Here is a 25,950-nt window from a genome sequence, read left to right as displayed (position 1 = left end):
AATACTAGTACCACACAGAGCCCCCCATATAAAATACCCCTTCTTTGTGGCCTCAGTAGAAGCCCCCATAGTGCCCCATAATAATGTGCCAGTATCAAGTGCCTCTCCATGCCCCCCATGTGCCAGTAACAAGTGCCTCTCTTCCCCCCCCCATGTGCCAGTAACAAGTGCCTCTCCACCCCCCCCCATGTGCCAGTATCAAGTGCCAAACCCCCCATGTGCCAGTATCAAGTGCCAAACCCCCCATGTGCCAGTATCAAGTGCCTAACCCCCCCATGTGCCAGTATCAAGTGCCTAACCCCCCCATGTGCCAGTATCAAGTGCCAACCCCCCCCCATGTGCCAGTATCAAGTGCCAACCCCCCCCCCCATGTGCCAGTATCAAGTGCCAAAACCCCCCCATGTGCCAATATCAAGTGCCTCCCGCTCCCCCATGTGGCAGTAACAGATAGTCCAGTATAAAAAAAAAAAAACACTTATACTTACCTCCATCACACAGCGCTGCCTGCACCGGCCTCTGATAGGCTGCCAGCACAAGGCCCGCAGCCTATCAGAGGAACAGGGAAGGGAGACGCCTCTCCCTTCCCTGCCCCACAGCACTTCCATCTGTATCACTGTCCTGAGGACGGCGATACAGATGACTATGGAGATAAGCGCTTCCACAATGGAAGCGTTCATCTCCCTGTGACCTGCCGGTGTCGGGTGGTGGGCTTGGGGTCCCCTAAGGACACGGGGGCCCAGGGGCAATCGCCCCCCTTGCCTATATGGAAGCGCCGGCCCTGCGTATGCCCCGCTTCTGGGTGGAGCATACAAATTCCCACCCATTTTTGGCCCAGGACAATCAAAATTAGGCAGCATGTCTCTGAAAATTAGGGTCAGTCCCTGCAAATTCAGGACTGTTGGAAACTATGAGGACTTCTGTCATGAGTTTGTGCAAATTACAATAAATTATTATTATGACAATCATGCCAAATCCTTTAAAAAAGTAAACTGAACCTTAAACGTATAGCGTCTCAGCAGACATCACCTATAGCTGTAGGACATGTGCACCTACAGAACGAGATTTGCACTCTGTAACTCCCCCCCCCCATACATTCCTTGGATTATTCCATGTTAGCAGACACCATTAGGGCCACTTTTTCCATCACATCGAGGTGAAGATTTCAGAGATAATTATGTAACGTCTCTTTCTCGCTCGCGGCCCCCAGCTCGCGCTCTCTCTTTTACATTTGTATGCACTCTCCAGTCTTTTGCATAACTTGGAAGTTTGGTAATTACTTGACTCTTAATCTAACGGCTCCTATTCAGCTATTCAGGCGCTTAGCTGCCTCCGAAAAGACACAGAAATTCAATTCAGGGAGGTCATTAATGGAAGAGCCTGACAGATTTCAGTCGCTGCTCCTTATATAAAATGCTGTTTGTTCTGTCTGCAGTCTCGGCCTAGACACAGCGCATGCTGCTCGCTGGTAATTCGCAGGTTTGTATTCTTTTTTCATGGTTTTGCTTTGTTGTTTGATGTTTGCATTCTTTTTTACTTGCTCCTTGCAGACGGGTGTGTCCAGATGCGTTGCGTCTGCGATCAGGGAAAATCGTGCGAGTAGGTACCCAATTGCAGTCAGTTTTGACTGCGATTGCGTTCCGATGGTCAGTTTTTATCGCGCGGGTGCAATGCATTTTGCACGCGCGTGATAAAAAACTGACTGTGGTACCCAGACCCGAACCCCGACCTCTTCACTGAAGTTCGGGTTTGGGTTAGGTGTTCTGTAGATTGTATTATTTTCCCTTATAACATGGTTATAACATGAAGAAGACGATGCCGGCTGCGCGAACAACAGGATGAGGTGAGTTAATGTTTTTTATTTTTAACCCCTCCAGCCCTATTGTACTATGCATTCTGTATTAAGAATGCTATTATTTTCCCTTATAACCATGTTATAAGGGAAAATAATACAGTAAATTGACTTTTATCAATTATCATCTCCTAGAAACCATGCGAGAAAATTGCACCGCATCTGCACTTGCTTGCGATTTTCACGCAGACCCATGTATTTCTATGGGGCCTGCGTTGCGTAAAAAAAACCGCAGACTATAGAACATGCTGCAATTTTTACGCAACGCACAAGTGATGCGTTAAAATCACCCCTCATCTGAACAGCCCCATTGAAATGAATGGGTCCGGATTCAGTGCGGGTGCAATGCGTTCACCTCACGCATTGCACCAGCACGGAATTCTCGCCTGTGTAAGAAAGAGGCCTAAAGGACCCTTTGATCTCTGTCACTTTACCCGTTGAACGTCGGACCTCCAACAATCATTTTTTTTACATAGAATAGGTGATCAACACTGTCCATGGACCAACTCTTTTAAATCTCATATTTATTGTTCAGATCATAAAAATAAAGCATATTTTCTATTAAACAGCAATATGGTGAAGTTATGACATTTACTTACATAGTATGGCGCCACCTGGAGTTCATTCAGTTACATAATATGGCACCACCTGGAATTTATTCACGTGCATAATATGGTGCCACCTGGTATTCCTTTAGTTACATAGTATGGTGCCACCTCAAATTCATTCACTTACATAGTTTGGCACCATCTGAAGTTCATTCACTTGCATAGTATGGCACCACCTGGAATTCATTCACTTACATAGCATGGCGCCACCTCGTGTTCCTTACTTACATATTATGGTGCCATCTGGAATTCATTCACATACATAGTATGGAACCATTTGGAATTTATTCACTGACATAGTATGGTGCCACCTGAGTTCATTCACTTACATAGTATGGCACTACCTGGAGCTCATTCACTTACATAATATGGTACCATCTGTTTTTTCACAGTCCACCTACTGAGCTGAGTGTTGGTGGAAACGCATCTTCAGACACTCACTACAGTCAGGTCTCTGCATAGTGATCATCTGTATACTGCACAGAAGCCAAGAGAGATGATGTACTGTCCCAGCTATAGCTCTAATTCAGAATCTATCATAATTGTATTATGTTATATCTGTTATCGTCTATACTTATTGCACTTTGCTAAAGGCATGTCCATTGCATCTCCCTCACTGGAATTCTACATACAACTGGTGTCACTAGGGGAATGAGTATAGCGAGTTCACTATCTCCAGTTGCTTCTACAAGAGATTGACACTCACTCTTCTCAGAGACTTCTCTCACGTACATCGTGGCAGAATAAAACGCTTTCTGTCCTGCTTGTCAGAAGAGGAGCAGAGTATCTGCAGTACATTGCAATATAGATGAGGAAACTCCTTCTTCAGGGAAAGTTAGAAGGGACTATATTGTCAGCTGCAAGAAGGAGAAGGAGACTGATTCTGTCAGAGCCTATTACCAGCTCTGCACAACTTTTTAAATGAAAATGAGTCACGGGATAAACCCCTTTAGTTATGGTGTTTTTTTTACATGCAATGATCTCTATGGATTCAGCAACTATTTGTTCTTGTGTGAAGCATTTTCTGAATTCTCCATCTGCTAGGCGGCATTGTTAGAATTAGTTGTCATATGATTAACGTTAATTAGCACCTTGTAATTATTAAACAATATGATTACATGTTGTAGAGCGGAGTGTTTCTTCTTTCCTGTAGCATTCTATGGATTAAATAATAAATCATACCCCTCAGATGTGAGCTTTGATTATACACCTCCTGATGTCTCCTCACTGTTCACAACTTTCTGATATTTATTTCTAGAGATGGCCTTGCGGTTCGCCCAGCGGTCATTTCACGGCGAACTTTGCTAGCTCGCGATTCGCCAAACATGCAAACATATGGCGATGTTCGCATGCTCCATATTCTTTTGCATTGTGCCGAACTTTGACCCATGACACATCCATCAGGTGGGACAGGACAGCCAGTTGAGATGTTTCAGCACATGGACACCCCCCCCCACCCACCCTGTAACAGAACCCGATCTGGCAGCCATTTTACATTCTGTGTTTTGCCAGTGTAGGGAGAGGTTGCTTTGTGGAAGCAGGAACAGACTGTTAGGGACACCAAACGCTAGCTAATAGGGCCAGAAAAGTCCTTTTAAGGACTGGTATAGGTGTGCTATCAATAGGTGTGATATACTGAGGGGTGTGATATACTTATAATATACTTTCTAACATAGAAAGTATATTATAGTGCATTTGTATTGTATTGTGCAGCAGTTGTGTGCGGTTTTTGCTGCGATACCACAGCTATATAGAGGGACAAACACTATTGGAATAACTAATTGCAAATGGTGTGAAATACCTGTTGCCCCCAAAAAACTGATTGAGGGGTGCGATATACCTGCTTCCACCAAGTATTGATTCAGGGGTTCTATATACCTGTTTCCACAAAATACTGATTCAGGGGTGCGATATACCTGCTTCTACAAAATACTGATTAAGGGGTTCTATATACCTGATTCCACAAAATACTGATTGAGGAGTGCAATATACCCGCTTCCACCAAATATTGATTGAGGCCTGCGATACACCGACTTCCGCAAAATACTGATTGAGGGGTGCGATATACCTGCTTAAGCCAAATATTGATTCAGGGGTTCGATATACCTGCTTCCACAAAATACAGATTAGGGGGTGTGATATACCTGCTTCCACCAAATATTGATTCAGGTGTTCTATTTACCTGTTTCCACAAAATACTGATTGAGGGGTGCGATATACCTGCTTCTACAAAATACTGATTAAGGGGTTTTATATATCTGCTTCCACAAAATACTGTTTGAGGGGTGCGATATACCTGCTTCCGGAAAATACTGATTAAGGGGTTCTTTATACCTGCTTCCACAAAATACTGATTGAGGAGTGCGATATACCTGCTTCTACAAAATACTGATTAAGGGGTTCTATATACCTGCTTCCACAAAATACTGATTGAGGGGTGCAATATACCTGCTTCCACAAAATACTGATTGAGGGGTTTGATATACCTGCTTCCACAAAATACTGATTGAGAGGTGCGATATACCTGCTTCCACAAAATATTGATTCAAGTGTTCTATATACCTGTGATTGAGGCCTGCGATATACCTGTTTCCACAAAATACTGATTCAGGGGTGCGATATACCTGCTTCTACAAAATACTGATTAAGGGGTTCTATATACCTGATTCCACAAAATACTGATTGAGGAGTGCAATATACCCGCTTCCACCAAATATTGATTGAGGCCTGCGATACACCGGCTTCCGCAAAATACTGATTGAGGGGTGCGATATACCTGCTTAAGCCAAATATTGATTCAGGGGTTCGATATACCTGCTTCCACAAAATACAGATTAGGGGGTGTGATATACCTGCTTCCACCAAATATTGATTCAGGTGTTCTATTTACCTGTTTCCACAAAATACTGATTGAGGGGTGCGATATACCTGCTTCTACAAAATACTGATTAAGGGGTTTTATATATCTGCTTCCACAAAATACTGTTTGAGGGGTGCGATATACCTGCTTCCGGAAAATACTGATTAAGGGGTTCTTTATACCTGCTTCCACAAAATACTGATTGAGGGGTGCGATATACCTGCTTCTACAAAATACTGATTAAGGGGTTCTATATACCTGCTTCCACAAAATACTGATTGAGGGGTGCAATATACCTGCTTCCACAAAATACTGATTGAGGGGTTTGATATACCTGCTTCCACAAAATACTGATTGAGAGGTGCGATATACCTGCTTCCACAAAATATTGATTCAAGTGTTCTATATACCTGTGATTGAGGCCTGCGATATACCTGTTTCCACAAAATACTGATTCAGGGGTGCGATATACCTGCTTCTACAAAATACTGATTAAGGGGTTCTATATACCTGATTCCACAAAATACTGATTGAGGAGTGCAATATACCCGCTTCCACCAAATATTGATTGAGGCCTGCGATACACCGGCTTCCGCAAAATACTGATTGAGGGGTGCGATATACCTGCTTAAGCCAAATATTGATTCAGGGGTTCGATATACCTGCTTCCACAAAATACAGATTAGGGGGTGTGATATACCTGCTTCCACCAAATATTGATTCAGGTGTTCTATTTACCTGTTTCCACAAAATACTGATTGAGGGGTGCGATATACCTGCTTCTACAAAATACTGATTAAGGGGTTTTATATATCTGCTTCCACAAAATACTGTTTGAGGGGTGCGATATACCTGCTTCCGGAAAATACTGATTAAGGGGTTCTTTATACCTGCTTCCACAAAATACTGATTGAGGAGTGCGATATACCTGCTTCTACAAAATACTGATTAAGGGGTTCTATATACCTGCTTCCACAAAATACTGATTGAGGGGTGCAATATACCTGCTTCCACAAAATACTGATTGAGGGGTTTGATATACCTGCTTCCACAAAATACTGATTGAGAGGTGCGATATACCTGCTTCCACAAAATATTGATTCAAGTGTTCTATATACCTGTGATTGAGGCCTGCGATATACCTGTTTCCACAAAATACTGATTCAGGGGTGCGATATACCTGCTTCTACAAAATACTGATTAAGGGGTTCTATATACCTGATTCCACAAAATACTGATTGAGGAGTGCAATATACCCGCTTCCACCAAATATTGATTGAGGCCTGCGATACACCGGCTTCCGCAAAATACTGATTGAGGGGTGCGATATACCTGCTTAAGCCAAATATTGATTCAGGGGTTCGATATACCTGCTTCCACAAAATACAGATTAGGGGGTGTGATATACCTGCTTCCACCAAATATTGATTCAGGTGTTCTATTTACCTGTTTCCACAAAATACTGATTGAGGGGTGCGATATACCTGCTTCTACAAAATACTGATTAAGGGGTTTTATATATCTGCTTCCACAAAATACTGTTTGAGGGGTGCGATATACCTGCTTCCGGAAAATACTGATTGAGGGGTGCGATATACCTGCTTCTACAAAATACTGATTAATGGGTTCTATATACCTGCTTCCACAAAATACTGATTGAGGGGTGCAATATACCTGCTTCCACAAAATACTGATTGAGGGATTTGATATACCTGCTTCCACAAAATACTGATTGAGAGGTGCGATATACCTGCTTCCACAAAATATTGATTCAAGTGTTCTATATACCTGTGATTGAGGCCTGCGATATACCTGCTTCCACAAATACTGCTCTTCTCTAGGGACTTTGGCACAGGGTCATTTTAAAAATGACAGGCAGAGGAAGAGGCAGGCCATTCCGCAGGGGTGGTAGGGGTCGGGCAGGTGCACCAGGCCGGAGCCTTAAGTGGGAAGTTGGAGAAGGTTCGTGCCATTACGTCAAATAACGCACCAGAGTTGGTTGAGTGGCTCACTCATCCTTCCGCACCCTTCTCATCCTCTGTATCTGCACCCTCCTCACTCTCTGCTGTGTGCACCCCCAAAGACACCACCACCATAGCCCCTCCACTCGAGTCAGAGGATTTTTTTTCCCATCCATTCCTAGACCTTACCGATGCGCAGCCATTCTTGGCATCGAATGAGGAAGAGGAGGTAGCAATGGCCGCCACCCAGCAGTCTGACGACAGTACCCAGATCAGCCCAAGGAGGATGGCACTGTTGCTGCCTACTCCGAGATCTCTAATGTCAGTGGTGGTGAAGGTGGCGATGATGACGTGTCCATGGACGTCATGTGGGTGCCCACAAGAGAGGAAGAGGAGGGGAGTTCAGAGGGAGAGACGGAGCAGCAGATAGGGAGGAGAAGGAGGAGAAGCAGGCAGAACCCGCAGTGCACAGGAGGCAAAAAGCAGACTGCAAATGTATCTGGAGCGAGCCATGCACCATGCACGGTCACATCTGGTGCTCCCAGGACGCTGACACATGGCTCCGCAGTGTGGGCTTTTTTTTTACGTGTCAGCTGCTGACAATAGTGTTGCCACCTGCAGCCTGTGCTATCAATGCATAAGTCGCTGTAAGCCCAACACTCACCTAGGGACGACCGCCTTAAGAAGGCACCTGGCCTCCCATCACCGAGCCCAGTGGGAGCAATGTCGTCAGAACCCACAAAGCTAAACTCCCGGCGCTCCACGTCCTGCCTCTTCTCCTCCCATTTGTCCTCCACTCCACTTTCCAGCGTGCCGTCGTCGCGTTCATCTGGCAGAAGGCAGACTTCCGTGGCCCAAATGATCGAGTGTAAAAAGTTGATGACGCCGGATAACCCTCTTGCCCAATGGCTGACCGCTGGCTTGTTTGAACTAGCCCACCAACTACTGCCATTTAAACTGGTGGACTCTGAGGCGTTTAGAAAATGTGTGGCCATTGGCACACCGCAATGGAAGGTCCCCGGAAGGAAATATTTCTCCCAGAAGGGCATCCCAGAGCTATATGGCCACGTTCAGCGGCAAGTGAATATATCTCTGGCACACAGTGTCGGTGCCAAGATACATCAGACCACAGACACATGGTCTAGCAAACACGGGCAGGGAAGGTACATAACTTTTACTGCCGACTAGCTGAACCTTCTGACGGCCGTCAAGCATGTAACCGGTGGCACCCGTGTGGATTTTGTGTTACCGCCACAGATTGCATGCAGGCCTGCCGCTTCCTCTCCTCCTCCTACTCCATCCTCCCTCTCCTCCTCGGCCGACTCCTCCTTTTCCACTGCTACCGCCTCTTCTGCTGCAACCCCCCAAGCTCCCCAGAACCTATTCGACGTGCCAGGTGAGACGTTGCCATGCTGTGCCAGGAAGCCAAGAGCCACACCGGTCCTGCACTGCTTTCAGCTCTGCGGTCACAGGCCGATCAGTGGCTAACCCCGCTCAATATGACAGTTAGTAAAGTGGTGTGCGACAACGGTGCCAATCTGCTAAGCGCGCTGAAACGGGGCAAAATGACACACGTGCCGTGCATAGCACATGTCCTGAACTTAGTCGTGCAGCGATTCGCTGCCAAATACCCCGGGGTCGAGGACGTCTTGCGAGAGGCCAGGAAAGTCTCTGGCCATTTTAGAAGATCTTACCCGGCCATGGCTCGCCTTGCAGACGTTCAGCGGCGACACCACTTGCCCGCCAGATGTCTGATTTGTGACAGCCCGACGTGCTGGAACGCCACCTTGTAGATGCTTGATAGGCTGCTCCAGCAGAAACGTGCCGTTAACGACTACCTGTACGAACTCTGCGGCAGGACAGGTTCTGGGGAGCTTGGCTTCTTTTCACCGCGCCAGTGGCTGCTCATGCGCGATGCATGCAGACTTCCTCGGCCATTTGATGAGATCACCAAACTGGTCAGTCTCACCCAGGGCACCATCAGTGACATCATACCTTACGCCTTCTTTCTGAAGCGTGCATTGCGTCGTGTCATTGATCAAGCCGTCGAGGAGCAGGAGCTGGAAGATGAGGAAGTCGCAATGCTGAATTAAATCCCTGGGGGGGGCTACTCCATCTGAGACAAGTCAGCAGGAGTCGGAAGAGGAGTCAGAGGAGGCTGATGGCTGGGTGGAGGAGGAGGAGAAAGAAGAGCAGGCTTTGAGGGGGACTTTAAACTTTTCGGGAATCCCTGGTGTTGTCCGTGGCTGGGGGGAGGAGACCGAAGACGCAATTCTCCTGGGCGATGAGCAGGATCCAGGGTGCTCCACTGCTTCCATTTTAGTGCAAATGGTCGCCTTCATGCTCCAGTGTTTGAAGAGGGACCCCCGTATAAAAAGAATAACGGCCAAGGACCAGTATTGGGTGGTAACATACTTAGACGCCCGATACAAACACAAAATTGTCGGACATGTTACCAGGATCACAGAGGGCTGTCCAAATGCAGCATTTCCAGGCCTTACTGCGAGAGATGCTGCAATCTGCTGTTGCGGGCGCTGGCAGAGGAATTTCCACCCACAGCAAAACAGGTGCGGGTACCAATCCTGGTCACTTCGGATATGAGATCATTCTTGCAGCCAACCCATCGACAGCCGCCCTCCGGATCCAGCCTCAGGGAACGCTTAGACCGACAGGTGTCTGACTACATCGGGTTAACGGCAGATGTAGACGCTCTGAAAAGCAAGGAACCCCTGGACTGCTGGGTGTGCAGGCTTGACCTGTGGCCACAGCTGGCAAAATTTGCCATTGCACTTTTGGCTTGCCCCTCGTCGAGTGTCCTGTCCGAAAGGACGTTCAGCGCAGGAGGAGGGATCGTGACCGATAAGCGCACTCGCCTAGCTCACGACAGTGTGGACTACCTCATATTTCTAAAAATGAATGAGACATGGATCTCGGAGGAATTCAACACCTGTGACGACCACGTGTAATTGAATTTCCTCATGCCAGCCCACACATATCCACCACCACCCAGAACAAAGAATGGTCCTTGTCTTTTGTATATACAGCATATAAGGCCTTTTCTGTCAGGTGAATGCCTAATTTTTGGGGCCTCTACTCCAGTGGCCTACAGTAAAAAATTTATCCAGTGACTGCCTAATATACCTCCAGCTACATAATCACAAGTTCTTTTCTGTCAGGTGAATGCCTAATTTTTGGGGCCTGTACTCCAGTGGCCTACAGTAAAATTGTTATCCACTGACCATCTAATGTACCTCCAGCCACATAATCACTTGTTCTATTCTTTCAGGTGAATGCCTAATTTTTGGGCCCGTACTCCCGTGGCCTAAAATAAAAATTTTCTAGGCTCCAGCAGGGTACATTTTTGAGAGTTTCCCTTTAATACGCATAAAAATTGCCCCTGATTAAAATACATATTTTTGGTGGGAATTTTTTCCATTGATCCCCCTCTGGTATATCACTGCCCATGTTGTGGGACTATGTGTGCACTTCTAGTAAGTATTTGGTGGCTGAAAATATGACCTGAAGGTTTTTCAGGTTCGCCTGCCATTAAAGTAAATGGAGCCCGCGGCGAACGCACGGTTCGTGAACATTTGATCGCGAACACGCGATGTTCGTCCATCACTATTTAGTTCTAATAGAAAAACATTTTACATGGCATCGTACTGATGCTTGTGTGATCAGTTTTGTAGCCCTCATACAGTGCATTCATCGGCCTAGTCCTCTAAGTCGGCCTGGACCACCACCTGCTGGAAAACAAACTACAATTTGATTAGTTAGCCACAATTATTAAGGAATCTATCTGTCTGTCTAACCATCCATCTATTATCTATCTGTCTAAAGCTCAGCTACCTTCCCCTTGAGGAAAGAGCCTTAAATAAAAATAAGTGACCAGTCACAGGCTGGAGCAGATTTGGGTATGCTCTCTGGCCCTTTAAGGAGTAATAAAAGTGGTTGTAGAGCAGCACAAAAATGGACCTTCTGGCCTGTATGGAATGCACCAGCCATGGAGGGACAGCCAATCCAACGCCGTCCCATGGATATAGACGGTTCAAAGAAGGTAGCACAGCAGCATATCCAGTGTGACTTTTATTGGGGATCAGCCCCCGACTATATAAAAGCCCTAATAACCGGTCTGTGCACCTACTAACAAGCAATGTCTCTGTCCAGCAGGTTCTCCGCACACAGAGGTGTTGGCAGGGGCACCACTCCGCTCACCTTCACCCCCTTCCATTAATTAGACAGCATTAAGAGTAGCACTTTTCCAAGAGGCTGTGATTGTGCCGGCTTTCCAGTAATAATGAGAACAGGCTCCTGTAGTTACACCTCTGCATCTGCAATCTCTCATCAATACTAACCTGTTGAAGCTCTGTGACCTAAATTAAGGCATCTGGATCAGATTGGACTGCCGGGCCAAGGAGCAAGAAGTAAAAAATTAATTGCTTCATGTTCAGGTTTATCTGGTAATTCTACCCTATGGAAAGGTATGTTCCAACCACCGGACCAAGCTCTGTACATGTCACTTCACCATCTTTAGTTTCCACTGGTAAGCAGCGGTGCACCATCAATGAGGCGAGGTGAGGCGATTGCCTCAGGGAGCACCAGGTACAGGCAAGATGGGGGCAGCAGAAGGGCGATTATCTGTTTCTGCAGTATAGTATTGGGAAGCACAGCGGGAACAGTATGTGGCGCTGTATGTTTTGTAGAGCTATATGTAATGTTTTCCAAGTCTTTGACAGTAGGGCTGGAGGAAAGGGGTTAGGTTAAGAAATTGGCTTTGGGGAGTTGGCGCCGTTTCAGTTTTCACCTCAGGCAGCAGAAAGGCCAGGTGCACCCTTGCTGGTAAGCCATGGCCTATAGTGCTCTGTGTATTATTGTCCATGGCACAGATGTTCCCACAGTTCTTCCGCTGTATACTTGGTCACCCCCTTTGCCTTTTGTGAGCGAAGAGATCCACTTCATGTTACATTAAAGCTTGTTTAGGGCAGGTGGGGTTTTGGCTGTCATTGAAGAGAATCAGAGGTGAATGGAGACTTCCAGCAAGCCAAATAATGGAGGAGTCACAGCTGATGTATATCAAACAGGAAGAGCTAAAGTTATCGACTAGGAGGATGGAAAAGAGAACATAGAAAACTTCCATGCTTGCGTTGTATAAAATAACTCATTGGATAGCGTCAAATATCTTTCCAGGGAGCAGAGCTGATAAGGAATTCCAAATCCTTTGTTAAATGCTTAATGTGTGCCTGCTTGCAGCCACCAATAGAGGGAGCTTTAGAGCTCACTGCATACAATGTTCATAGAACAGTATGCAGTAATCTCCTCAGCTCCCCCTAGTGGTGGCTGCAGGCAGCCAGAAGATTATAACTCAAGTCTCTGGCGATACAGGGGATTTGGAGCTCTGTATAAGAAAAACAAACCACTGACCTATATAAAGGTTTATTAAGAAATTAATCAGCACAGAATCTGGGATCTAAAATGATAAATGTTGGACATTCACTTTAAGGCTTTAGTAATTGTTATGTAATTGGATCTACCTTGATACACGGGGAAGATTAATTCCTCTATGGTGTCTGTGAATATTTTTAGCATCAGATAAGATGAAACTCATTCTACTTTTAATTTCTCCTGCATAAATTAGTGCTGCTGATAATAACAATATTACCCTCTGACCCCTCCAAATCTCGCTGGTGGATGTATGCTGCTCATTAATGTCATTTGTATAATGAATGCTTTGGCGCTAATCACATTACAGTTATTATCATGCCGAGATAATATTTGGCTTTCCATCTTAATGCTATAACCTGCCCGGGATGGTAATCTAATGCCCGCCATATAATTAATCTCAGTGGTTGTTTCTTCTTTCTCCAGGAACATCCAACAAAACATATATTCTCCAGGCACGACAACCGCCACATATTCCCAAGCTCTGTGTTCTCTTTTGAAAATGTAAGTACTAAAAATACCGTCATCAATGCCACAGGGCACAATCAAATGATCTCCGCGTCGGACAAACCTTACTTGAGAATTAGTTGGTCACAAAGTTTCCTTCTTCTGGAATCTCCAGCTGTAATTTATGATTAAACTTGGCAGTAATTTCCCTGCAGCGCCGCCACAGGGGAAATAAAGCATTACACAGTGTCCATCCAAGTCAATGGGTTGTCTTTGTAATACAGGACAGGACAGGTCCTCCAGAGTGAAAGATGCTCTTTTCAGCCACTCTCAAAACATGAGGATTTTGAACAGAGGATATTTATATTTCCTAAACTAGTCAACCCCTTTAAAAGCATGGCCATCTAATAATATAAGCATTAAACAGTAGTCATTGCCTCTAGGACCCAGTAGGGAAGAGACCCACAACAGCCCAACGGCCCCTCTTGTGCATGGGCTGTGTCTGGTATTGCAGCTCATCCCCATTGAAATGCATGGGGATAATCCTACAAAACAAGGTCTTTCCCTAGGGACAAAAGCAGGAGCATAGCCATAGGGGAAGCGATTGCTTTGGGGGCCGAACTCATCAAGGGCCCAGCCAGGAGGAGGACTAAAAGATTTTATTGTCAGGGCCCCCTCAACAGTATTATACATTGACAGTATATACCAGGGATGGCCAACCTGTGGCTCCCCAGCTGTTGCAAAACGACAACCCCCAGCATGCTCAGACTGCCTACAGCTATCAGCCTACAGCAGGGCATGGAGGGAATTGTAGTTTTACAACAGCTGGAGGGCCGCAGGTTGGCCTTCTCTGGGATATACAGTGACACTGTAGGAAACTGACGGAGCGGCTGCCGGGCCTCGTCTTAGAGCACGATCTTGACGAGCCTCAGGAGTTGCAAATAAGGTGATGGGGGAAGGGGGCCCATTTAAAAACTTGCTGTGGGGCCCAGTCATTTCTAGCTACGCCACTGGACAAAAGGCAGATACCTTTTCCTAATGCCCTGATAATCTCCGACTACTTCAGTGAAAGCAATACTAGGATTGATTGCAGCAGCCATACTCCTGCTGGTTAATTGTCAAGCTTCCTTGGCATCCACAACGAACAGTCTGTCCACAGAAGAGTGACTACCGGGTTGCCACAGCATCTGTGCCCTTCTCGGAATCTATTCACTTGCCGGTAGTCGTCCCTGGCGTTGCCTAATTAGGCTTGTGTGTTTAAACTCTAAATTGGAAATTTAATGCTAGGGAACAAAGCAGCAGTTCCCGACTTTCGAGAGTCTAAACAGTAATGAATGTGCCCGCGCCTTTCACCGGGCTTCCTCTAAATACACATCGTCATGACTTCTCACTCTGTGGAATGAAGTACAAACTCCGCGCAGCAACAGAGAAGCCAATTATCCTTATCTTCCCGGTAATCAGGCCTTGTTTTACTCGGAAATACGTGCTAAAAAGACAAAGATTCTCCAGCCTATTCACCACAAAGGCAGCGCGGAAGAATAAAAGAACCACCGAGAGACAACAATACACACACACTGATTAGGGAGCGGCTCTTGGTTTTTGTTTTGTGCGTGGCTTTGTTTCGTTTTTTTTTTTCTACGCCTCGGCAAGAGATTGAATTATGGATGGCGATTACAAAGGCAACACTGATGTGTTAACTTCAATGAGGTTAATGGGTAACATGGGGTGTGAACGCTTGTTCCAACCATCACGATTCAAATAAAAATGAAACAATTTTGCAATTAGTCCTGATTAAAATATATTATAAAGTTTTGTGTATCCAGCTCCTAGGCAGATCCATGTGTCTCCATGGTTACAGACTACAAAGAAACCCTATGTAGTCTGATCCTACAGTAACACTGTATGTTACTGCTGAGTGTAAATTAGGAAGATGTTGAGAGTGGAGTAAATGTGGCCATACACATAAGATTAAAGTCGGCTAGAATGGCAGATTTTGGCCATTCCGGCCGACTGTCGTTTGAAAAACTAGTGCGAACAATCTTTCGCGATCGGCAACGGCAGACTCTTCAAAAATGTGCCGGTAATCTGCCGTGCTGGAAAGCTTTAGTCGTTCATCGGCCGAAACTGCATGTTGATGGCATGACCAGCTGAATTCAGCAAATCGATGCCGTTCTGCTCAATCATCATGGAGTTAGCTTTTATGGAAAAAAACGGACTCTCTGGTCAGCCAGTTAGTTGGTTGGATCATTCATACACAATGTGGCCGATCATTATCTCAATGTATGGCCAGCTTTACAACTTTGTATATGTATTTCGCCATAGCGATGTGCACCTGCATATAGGGTTGTGCTGACTGTATCCCCTACATTTCAGCTTTAGACTATGGCTGCATGGTAACTCGTGCGTCATAGGTCTTCAATGTAGTCACGTTTGCCATGACCACAACCAGAAGATCAGCAGAAATCCAAACCTGTTGGATTTCTGTGCAGTAGCTTTCACTATGATTAGCTGTAACCTATGTAGGACAGCCACAAGTCGCCATGTAGCCCTAGCCTAACCTATGATCAGATCAGACACTGGGTTTGTTTATAGTCTGTTACCATAGAGACATATAGATATGTATATTTTTCATCAAAACAGTTTTGCTAAATGGTTTTGCTTTTGATTTTAGAGACTTTGGAGCAAAGAAAGTCTACATACCCTTTAAGTTAGAGAAAGCGCAATTATAAAGACCATTTCTTTTCATCCTCAGTGTTGTTACTTTTTAAGGGATGTATACAGAGATAACGGGTATATGGAGTGGGGTGTCTGCATTCTGGGAGTTTATGGAGGAGCAATATTATTTGTGAGTGAGGAAGGTGGAACAGTATTATTTGTGGGTGAACCATGGCCAATCAGATTATGATATTCACAGCAGCAGAAGGTGAATGTGTTGATCCTGTGGGAGGCAGTGACCTCTCCTTTCATGTGAATGACGTGTTAGGGAAGAAGTTGAGTAGATTGGAGTCAGTGTGAGGACATAGATAGTTAGCTAGTGGAACAAGCAAGATTACCCCAGCGGAACAAAGGATGCTTAGGATATGAGTGTGTTGATTTTGTTGGAGGCAGTGACCTTATACTAAATAAGTTGTTCTATTATGACAATCTTAACAGATTTACACATCCAACTTTTCTTTTGTCAAGGGATTGGGGAAGAAGAAACTTCTCAGATACAGAGAGTCCTATAACTTTACACACTGGACCCCTCTGGAGGAGGAACTGAAGAGGCAAAGACCGCTCACCAGCACCTACCGAACGGACTTCTGGAGAAAGGATGAGGAGACCGGAAAAGTAGCGCCTCAGATCCTGGTTCCCAGGTTCAACAGAGCAACCTCAGCTTCGTGTTCCGGGTTGACAACGACCTACAGACACATGTTGGGAAGCCATGGTAATCTACCGGCCTCACAGAATGTAATCACAACAGACATTACCCTGATTTCTAACAGCGGCAGAACAGGGGCAGCGGGACTATCACTGCAGAGGGCGAAGTCTGCTCCGTATAAGAGCCTGACCGTGTCTGACTGCCTCATTTGGCATACTCCAGACAGTGTAAAAAAAGAAAGCAACCAAACTATCGAGGCGCCTTAGCAGTGTATATCCCTCTCTGAAACCCCCACCATATACATTTATTCATAAAATCCAATGAGTGTAAAGAAGCGTGCATTAACTTCCTGATCTTCACAAAACTTATGGGGAAGGAGGATGGAACAAACCTAAACTAGGTCCCTTCATGACCCCATAGCAGCTGGAGGGATAGAACCAAGCTGGCCAAAGCAATATTTTCCAAATACTCCCCTATACCTTCAAGCCGAGCATGCAAGTACTCCGAATGGGGAGAGACCATGCCAGACACCTCTGAAGGATGATTACCTCCCTGAGAACTAGAGGATCATGCATGTTAAAAACTTAAAGGGGTTATACCATGATTGATAAAAAGTCAGACATCATATAGTACATGACAATCTCTTTTTAACAAAGCTAGAACCAGCCCTGCACCTCACATGGATCCAGAGATCTCCACATTCATGGCTCCAATTGCTCTGCTAGATTTATTTTAGGCGAGCAGCTCAGGGAGCGTGTCCTTTTTGCTGTAGATCTTTCCCTGTAACTGCCACAGCTCCTAACAAAATATATGGCTGGTGACAATTGAAGATTTAAACTGAGCGTGTGCGACCACCTCAGTAAGGTGGACGGAGAAATAAGGAAAAAAAAACAAACAGCAGGTGGCGCTATATAGATGCATTTTATTGGATAGCTCAGTGGCTATTCTAAATTTAAATTCACATGCCACTCCAAAAGTATTTATAGCCATGTGTTGGTTTGAAAAAAAAAATCTAGAATGTTTTTCATGGCACAACCTCTTTAAACTTCCTGATCCTTCTTGTCTAGAGGCCTCCAAAAACATTTTATTGTTGGCCCGTCCTGCTGAAATCTGTGGGTTCGACCAACATGAATCTAATGTGCTTGGCCAGCTTAAGAGGTAGGAACTTGGATAATATCCTAATAGTATAACTGGGGTACAATGACTGAGGAAGAGGTAAGGTGCAAGAGTTCACTACGGCTGCTTTGGGTCCATTGGGACAAAGGGACCTAGTTCCAAGTTTTCTCCATTCTTCTCCCCTATAGGTGATGTGAAAGAAAGGTGGGGGGAGCTGGCTCCAGAATATCACGGGGGAGGCAAAGAAGAGTTTTCATCTCCAAAACTTTATAATTGCCACTAACAGGTTCTAAGACCTGAAGAAGGCAGCCAAAAAACCTGGCCAAAAAAGTGAACAGTCACATACTGTAAGCACAAGCACATTCAAAAACAATACCACAGCAGCATCAAAGAAATACCCAAGCAATACATTTTTTCCAATCACTGACATTTATGGCATATCTGTGGCAGGTTTGCTCTCTGGGACCTCCACCCATCCCACAAACAGGGGTTCTTTGGTCACCTCTCCAACTCTTAGGACCACAGCACCCTTGTTATTGAAATTTAAATTTCATGGAATAGATTTTTATAGCATAACCAATCAATATGTAAAAAATGTCTTGGAAGGAAAGATTCCTTTTAGGGAGTCTATCACAGCTAGATTTTAGAGTAAAACTCCAACAACTAAGGGCCACCAAACATAAAATCCACATTTGTAAAACAGCTTGTTCAATTTTTGTTGTTGTTTTCAATTTTTTTTTTGCAATGAGTAGAAAATCTACAATTATTTACTCAAATCGATCAGCAGGCAGCCATTGACGGATCTGTTTTTCTTGTTCAGTACATAATAACAGTGTCCCGTTGTCAGTGGGGTGATTTGCACATTGATACGTATATCAATACCCATTGCAAGTATTACCGGTAGGTGTTCATAATGTAATTAGATGAGCAGATGTTCATGGATTAAATCTAAGGCAGGCGATTTACAGGCTCATGTATACAGCAGTGATGCCATTGGAAATTATTTTAGTTCAGCAACTGAATTTCATGATAAAAATCTATGCAAAATAATGTAAATGTCTATATTTTCTATTCAGTGATCTTTTTATAATGAATTTATACTCTGCATATGTACTGAACCGGACCTGGGTCTTATTTATACGATATACAGCTATACAATATATTACAATGTTATTATGCTCATTTTTATAAGTCATAAAAAAATCATGTTTTTTTAAGATGGAAATGCAAAACTATTAAAATAAAATGTGCTTTTTTTTCCCCCACAGGATGACATGCATTTGCTTTGTCTTTATCTTCACTGTGACAGTTTTTCTAGAACTTTATGAAATGTTCAGAAAGAGTATAAATATGTTTCTAGATATCTGTGCTTGTTTCCAACCTAGCATCTCCCCTTTTAAGGCAAGACACCACCCATGAGGAACAGGGATAAAACTATGCCCCACCTGCTAGTAGCTCATGAAGCATCACTAATCATCCTTATGGGCGCCCTCTGCTGGCCCAAGCATCACACTGCTTTTCTTTTGTTTAAGGGATAGTACAGTGGCCGGGTTTAAGGTGACCCCCAATACTACGCCGTGACCCCCGGGCACCGTCAATGTGTCACCACATGTTGCTGCTCTCAGAGGGGATGGTAAGGTGTGGTGCACCACAATGTGAAATAAGTTCAGAGAGTCAGAGTGGCTTCTCCAGTCTCTACTCTGGTAGCAGAAGGTTCTGTGCTGAGGAAAGGGCTGAGCTAGCTATCCATCTCTTTCTTAAAAGGCTGGTATCCTAACCAAAGAGCTGGTAACTCAGGGTCTGCGGCTCAGTCATCTGGCTGGCATCCTGGTCAAAGTACAGGTGACCAAGGGTCTTAGGTAGAGTATCACCATTTCACCATCTTCCCCTGGTCACTTGTGCAGTCTGGCAGAGTCTTTTCTACAAAATTAGAGACTAGGGTCTCTGACTGCTCTCCTTTTATACAGGTTCTAACTGATTCAAAACCTTCTAGTGGGAGGCATGAAGCTGGAGAAGCACAGCCTAATAGAAACAATGTTGCAGTTCACAACAGCCATAGACTTGTATTGGGCCTCAAAACAAGTCAATGGGAATGACCAAGCAGTTTTAAGTTGTAAACAACAGTCTGATAGAGCTAAACCAGATGGTCAAAAGTTCACTGTGTCTAGCTTTTCCCTCCAAAACCCAGCTCTGCATAGTCCCTAATGCCAGCAGTGGTTGCCCTATCCACTTGTCTGTATGGGTCACATATACTACTAAGATACTACAAATGACAGCTCCGGTGCTCTGATGAGAAGCCGAAGGACCCCTGGACTCTTGGACCCAAATGCTGATTGAGGAAGGTTATTTTCTTGTTTGTTGATTGGATCAATGGATTTTTTTTTTAGCTTCTGCAGTTTTTCTTTTAATGTACATAAAAAAATTTCCACTGACATTTTTGACGTATGCGTCACATATAAAGTTCGCATGAATGGAGCCAATTGTTATTTTTATCAAGATCTGATCCTTGGTATAATATTACATGATGGAAGCTATGGCTCATCAGGCGCAAAACACGCAGGAAGCCAGTCACCGTGAGGGGCCTATTGTATGTCGCAAATGGAAAACTGAAAAGCATTTTTCATTACTGTCAAAAGCACTAAAAATATCCGGCACCTGCTCGCCCGCTCGTACGCACCGGTGATGCACTCGCTGCAGTTGTCTCATCACCTTCTCCATTCTGTACATAAACACAATGTGAACACTCAACCAACATCACGGTATAAAGGAGATCAGGCAAACGGAAAGGGCAGCACAGTGTGAGCAGAGGCGCTCAGCCTATAGCTGTATTCTCATAATGGATCTATAGAAATCAGACATATTATTATTTACCGTTTCATCATTATTATTATTATTTATATTCACCTTATTATGAAGGGGGAATACAAAATAAACTTGATACTTTTTTCCCTCTCTTCTCGTGCCAAGGAAGGCCATCTGATGGAAAACCCTCATCCGTCTGGACACTGCAGACTCCACTGATGTGGGTGTAAATTTATTCACTCAATGCTTTTCGGGATACAAACAGATCCCCTTATTCAGGAGTAATAAACTTAAAGGGCATCTGTCCAGTGGCGTGCCCAGGGTGTTTGGCACCCCGGGCGGGTCATTTCTCTGGCACCCCCCCCAATACTTGACCACATACCTCTTACATCCAGGGACATCTCCTGTCATGTAGACCTTCTCTTTCCTCTTCTCCTCCGTTAGACCGCCATGAGAAATTCTTTCAGCCGCATCTCGTCTCTACAGAGTTTGTAACACAGACACGTTAGATTTCTAAATTTTTCCATCAACCTCCCCATCCTGGTGTCCCCACAGTGTCATCCTGCTGTCACCCCCAATACTGTGCCCGTTGTGCCCCCCAATGCCCCAGGTACTATACTGCTGAAAAAATAGTGACCCTAATAGACATAATTGGGGGTCATTTATCAAACTGGTGTAAAGTAGAACTGGATTTCCAAAGGAGCTGTCAAATATGAAAGGTGGAATCTGATTGGTTGCTATGGGCAACTAAGCCAGTTCTGCTTTACACCAGTTTGAGAAATTACCCCAAAGGTCCCTATAGTGTCCACAGCAGCTATAATGTCCCCTAGAGACCCCCAGTAATAATAACACCCTATATTGTGCTCCAGGTAATAATCCCTGTAGAGTGTCCCGAGAAATAATAGAATGGTCCCTACAGTGCCTCCCCAATAGAAAGGCCCCCATGCTGCCCCCACACAGTAATTTCCCCCACACTGCCCCCCACAGTAGTGTCCCCTCCACTGCCCCCATACAGTAGTGTCCCCCACACAGCCCCTCACACAGTAGTGTCCCCCACACAGTAGTGTCCCCCACGCTGCCCCCCACACAGTAGTGTCCCCCACACAGTAGTGTCCCCCACACTGCCCCCCACACAGTAGTGTCCCCCACACAGTAGTGTACCCCACACTGCCCCCCCACACAGTAGTGTCCCCCACGCTGCAGTGTCCCCCACACTGCCCCCCACACAGTAGTGTCCCCCACACAGTAGTGTCCCTCACACTGCCCCCCACACAGTAGTGTCCCCCACACAGTAGTGTCCCCCACACTGCCCCCCACACAGTAGTGTCCCCCACACAGTAGTGTACCCCACACTGCCCCTCACACAGTAGTGTCCCCCACGCTGCCCCCCACACAGTAGTGTCCCCCACACTGCCCCCCATACAGTAGTGTCCCCCACACAGTAGTGTCCCCCACGCTGCCCCCCACACAGTAGTGTCCCCCACACAGTAGTGTCCCCCACACAGTAGTGTCCCCCACACTGCCCCCCACACAGTAGTGTCCCCCACACAGTAGTGTACCCCACACTGCCCCCCCACACAGTAGTGTCCCCCACGCTGCAGTGTCCCCCACACTGCCCCCCACACAGTAGTGTCCCCCACACAGTAGTGTCCCTCACACTGCCCCCCACACAGTAGTGTCCCCCACACAGTAGTGTCCCCCACACTGCCCCCCACACAGTAGTGTCCCCCACACAGTAGTGTACCCCACACTGCCCCTCACACAGTAGTGTCCCCCACGCTGCCCCCCAGACAGTAGTGTCCCCCACACTGCCCCCCATACAGTAGTGTCCCCCACACAGCCCCTCACACAGTAGTGTCCCCCACGCTGCCCCCCACACTGCAGTGTCCCCCACACTGCCCCCCACACAGTAGTGTCCCCCACGCTGCCCCCCACACAGTAGTGTCCCCCACACTGCCCCCCACACAGTAGTGTCCCCCACACAGTAGTGTCCCCCACACTGCCCCCCACACAGTAGTGTCCCCCACACAGTAGTGTACCCCACACTGCCCCCCCACACAGTAGTGTCCCCCACGCTGCCCCCCACACAGTAGTGTCCCCCACACTGCAGTGTCCCCCACACTGCCGTGTCCCCCACACAGTAGTGTCCCCCACACTGCCTCCCACACAGTAGTGTCCCCCACGCTGCCCCCCACACAGTAGTGTCCCCCACACTGCAGTGTCCCCCACACTGCCCCCCACACAATAGTGTCCCCCACGCTGCCCCCCACACAGTAGTGTCCCCCACACTGCCCCCCCATACAGTAGTGTCCCCCACACAGCCCCTCACACAGTAGTGTCCCCCACGCTGCCCCCCACACAGTAGTGTCCCCCACACTGCAGTGTCCCCCACACTGCCCCCCACACAGTAGTGTCCCCCACACAGTAGTGTCCCCCACACTGCCCCCCACACAGTAGTGTCCCCCACACAGTAGTGTCCCCCACACTGCAGTGTCCCCCACACTGCCGTGTCCCCCACACTGCCGTGTCCCCCACACAGTAGTGTCCCCCACACTGCCTCCCACACAGTAGTGTCCCCCACACAGTAGTGTCCCCCACACTGCCCCCCACACAGTAGTGTCCCCCACACAGTAGTGTACCCCACACTGCCCCCCACACAGTAGATGCTCCAGAATTGTTATTACATTGGGAATGCATGAAGCTATTAAAGCAGGCATGTCAGGAGCGGGGAGGGGTCCTCTTTAATTCTCATAGAAGGAGGAGAAACACCTCCATTGTTAGGATTATATAATGCCTGCTGCTCTGACAGAAATGCTTCCACAGCCAGTGTTTGTGGAGACCATCTGTAAGAGGCAGATCTTCCTTACCTTTCCCCCTCCATCTGACTTCTTGATCAAGAACATTAGTGACATTCGAAACACTCAGCTCGACTTCAGAAATCCCGCGGAGCAGAGGAGCCTTTATGCACAGCCGAATGAGATCCCTCGGGGATGTTTTAAGGTTTGCTTTTTAATCGCTTCCTCTTGTCAAACTTGGCGGCCGTACAGCTCCTCAGTCTTCCTCTGACCTTATATATACTTCAAGGCAATACAGAACATCTCTAATACACTGCTGGGAATGAAAACCGTTTTAAATGGAAATTGCATATTTTTTAAAAGGACATACAGTACCTTTCTAAGGAAGCTGGTGTAACGACTACCAACCCCATGGAGAGGGAACATCCAGATCAAGTTGGTCCAATTGCAAACCTACTTGTGAGCCCCATTGGGGACAGCTTGATGCTAATGTCTGTAAAGCGCAGTGTATATAGTAGCGCTATATAAGGGCATAAAATAAATAAATAATAATAATAAAATAAAACAATGAATGGTGGAGATGGATCACCACAAATGGCTTTTCTACATGGAATACGAATAGGTACAAAAAGTGGTCGGACCCTATGTCCTAGAGCAGTGATGGCGAACCTATGGCACGGGTGCCAGAGGAGGCACTCAGAGCCCTCTGTGTGGGCACCCGCACCCTGGAAAAAGTCTATGGTGTACAATATGCCTTAGACTTTTCCTGCCATTCATCAGCGCAGGCGCACTATGAACAGCACAGGCAGCGCACTGAATGTAGCCAGGCTATTGTAGCTAAATAATAAAGTACATAGAGGATATACACTGCTCAAAAAAATAAAGGGAACACTTAAACAACACAATGTAACTCCAAGTCAATCACACTTCTGTGAAATCAAACTGTCCACTTAGGAAGCAACACTGAGTGACAATCAATTTCACATGCTGTTGTGCAAATGGGATAGACAACAAGTGGAAATTATAGGCAATTAGCAAGACACCCCCAATAAAGGAGTGGTTCTGCAGGTGGTGACCACAGACCACTTCTCAGTTCCTATGCTTCCTGGCTGATGTTTTGGTCACTTTTGAATGCTGGCGGTGCTTTCACTCTAGTGGTAGCATGAGACTGAGTCTACAACCCACACAAGTGGCTCAGGTAGTGCAACTTATCCAGGATGGCACATCAATGCGAGCTGTGGCAAGAAGGTTTGCTTTGTCTGTCAGCGTAGTGTCCAGAGCATGGAGGCGCTACCAGGAGACAGGCCAGTACATCAGGAGACGTGGAGGAGGCCGTAGGAGGGCAACAACCCAGCAGCAGGACCGCTACCTCCGCCTTTGTGCAAGGAGGAACAGGAGGAGCACTGACAGAGCCCTGCAAAATGACCTCCAGCAGGCCACAAATGTGCATGTGTCTGCTCAAACGGTCAGAAACAGACTCCATGAGGGTGATATGAGGGCCCGATATCCACAGGTGGGGGTTGTGCTTACAGCCCAACACTGTGCAGGACGTTTGGCATTTGCCAGAGAACACCAAGATTGGCAAATTCGCCACTGGCGCCCTGTGCTCTTCACAGATGAAAGCAGGTTCACACTGAGCACATGTGACAGACGTGACAGAGTCTGGAGACGCCGTGGAGAACGTTCTGCTGCCTGCAACATCCACCAGCATGACCGATTTGGGATTGGGTCAGTAATGGTGTGGAGTGGCATTTCTTTGGAGGGCCGCACAGCCCTCCATGTGCTCGCCAGAGGTAGCCTGACTGCCATTAGGTACCGAGATGAGATCCTCAGACCCCTTGTGAGACCATATGCTGGTGCGGTTGGCCCTGGGTTCCTCCTAATGCAAGACAATGCTAGACCTCATGTGGCTGGAGTGTGTCAGCAGTTCCTGCAAGACGAAGGCATTGATGCTATGGACTGGCCCGCCCGTTCCCCAGACCTGAATCCAATTGAGGACATAATGTCTCGCTCTATCCACCAACGTCACGTTGCACCACAGACTGTCCAGGAGTTGGCAGATGCTTTAGTCCAGGTCTGGGAGGAGATCCCTCAGGAGACCGTCCGCCACCTTATCAGGAGCATGCACAGGCGTTGTAGGGAGGTCATACAGGCACGTGGAGGCCACACACATTACTGAGCCTCATTTTGACTTGTTTTAAGGACATTACATCAAAGTTGGATCAGCCTGTAGTGTGTTTTTCCACTTTAATTTTGAGTGTGACTCCAAATCCAGACCTCCATGGGTTGAAAAATTTGATTTCCATTTTTTTATTTTTGTGTGATTTTGTTGTCAGCACATTCAACTATGTAAAGAACAAAGTATTTCAGAAGAATATTTAATTAATTCAGATCTAGGATGTGTTATTTTTGTGTTCCCTTTATTTTTTGAGCAGTGTATATTGGACTATAGTATTCAGGTTAAATTGCTTTGTTGGCACTTTGCAATAAATAAGTGGGTTTTGGGTTGCAGTTTGGGCACTCGGCCTTTAACCCCTTAAGGACTCGGCCCTATTTCACCTTAAGGACTTGGCCATTTTTTGCAAATCTGACCAGTGTCACTTTAAGTGCTCATAACTTTAAAACGCTTTGACTTACCCAGGCTGTTCTGAGATTGTTTTTTCGTCACATATTGTACTTCATGACACTGCTAAAATTGGGTCAAAAAAGTTA

General features: G+C 46.3%; 1 protein-coding gene across 1 annotated transcript in view; it reads left to right on the top strand.

Annotated features, from left to right (window-relative positions):
- Positions 1-17,200, top strand: part of C9H3orf84 (chromosome 9 C3orf84 homolog) — a 37,086-nt gene extending 19,886 nt beyond the window's left edge. Inside the window, exons 3-4 of the mRNA XM_040407713.1 lie at positions 13,144-13,221; positions 16,348-17,200. Coding sequence (XP_040263647.1) covers positions 13,144-13,221; positions 16,348-16,791 — 522 coding nt within the window. The 3' untranslated portion in view covers positions 16,792-17,200. The remainder of the gene's footprint in view (positions 1-13,143; positions 13,222-16,347) is intronic.
- Positions 17,201-25,950: the final 8,750 nt, after the last annotated feature.

The sequence above is a fragment of the Bufo bufo genome, chromosome 9 (genome assembly GCF_905171765.1).
Source record: "Bufo bufo chromosome 9, aBufBuf1.1, whole genome shotgun sequence".
NCBI classification, from domain to species: Eukaryota; Metazoa; Chordata; class Amphibia; order Anura; family Bufonidae; genus Bufo; species Bufo bufo.
The sequence above is the reverse complement of the archived record's forward strand: the minus strand, read 5'-3'. Positions and strand labels throughout refer to the sequence as shown.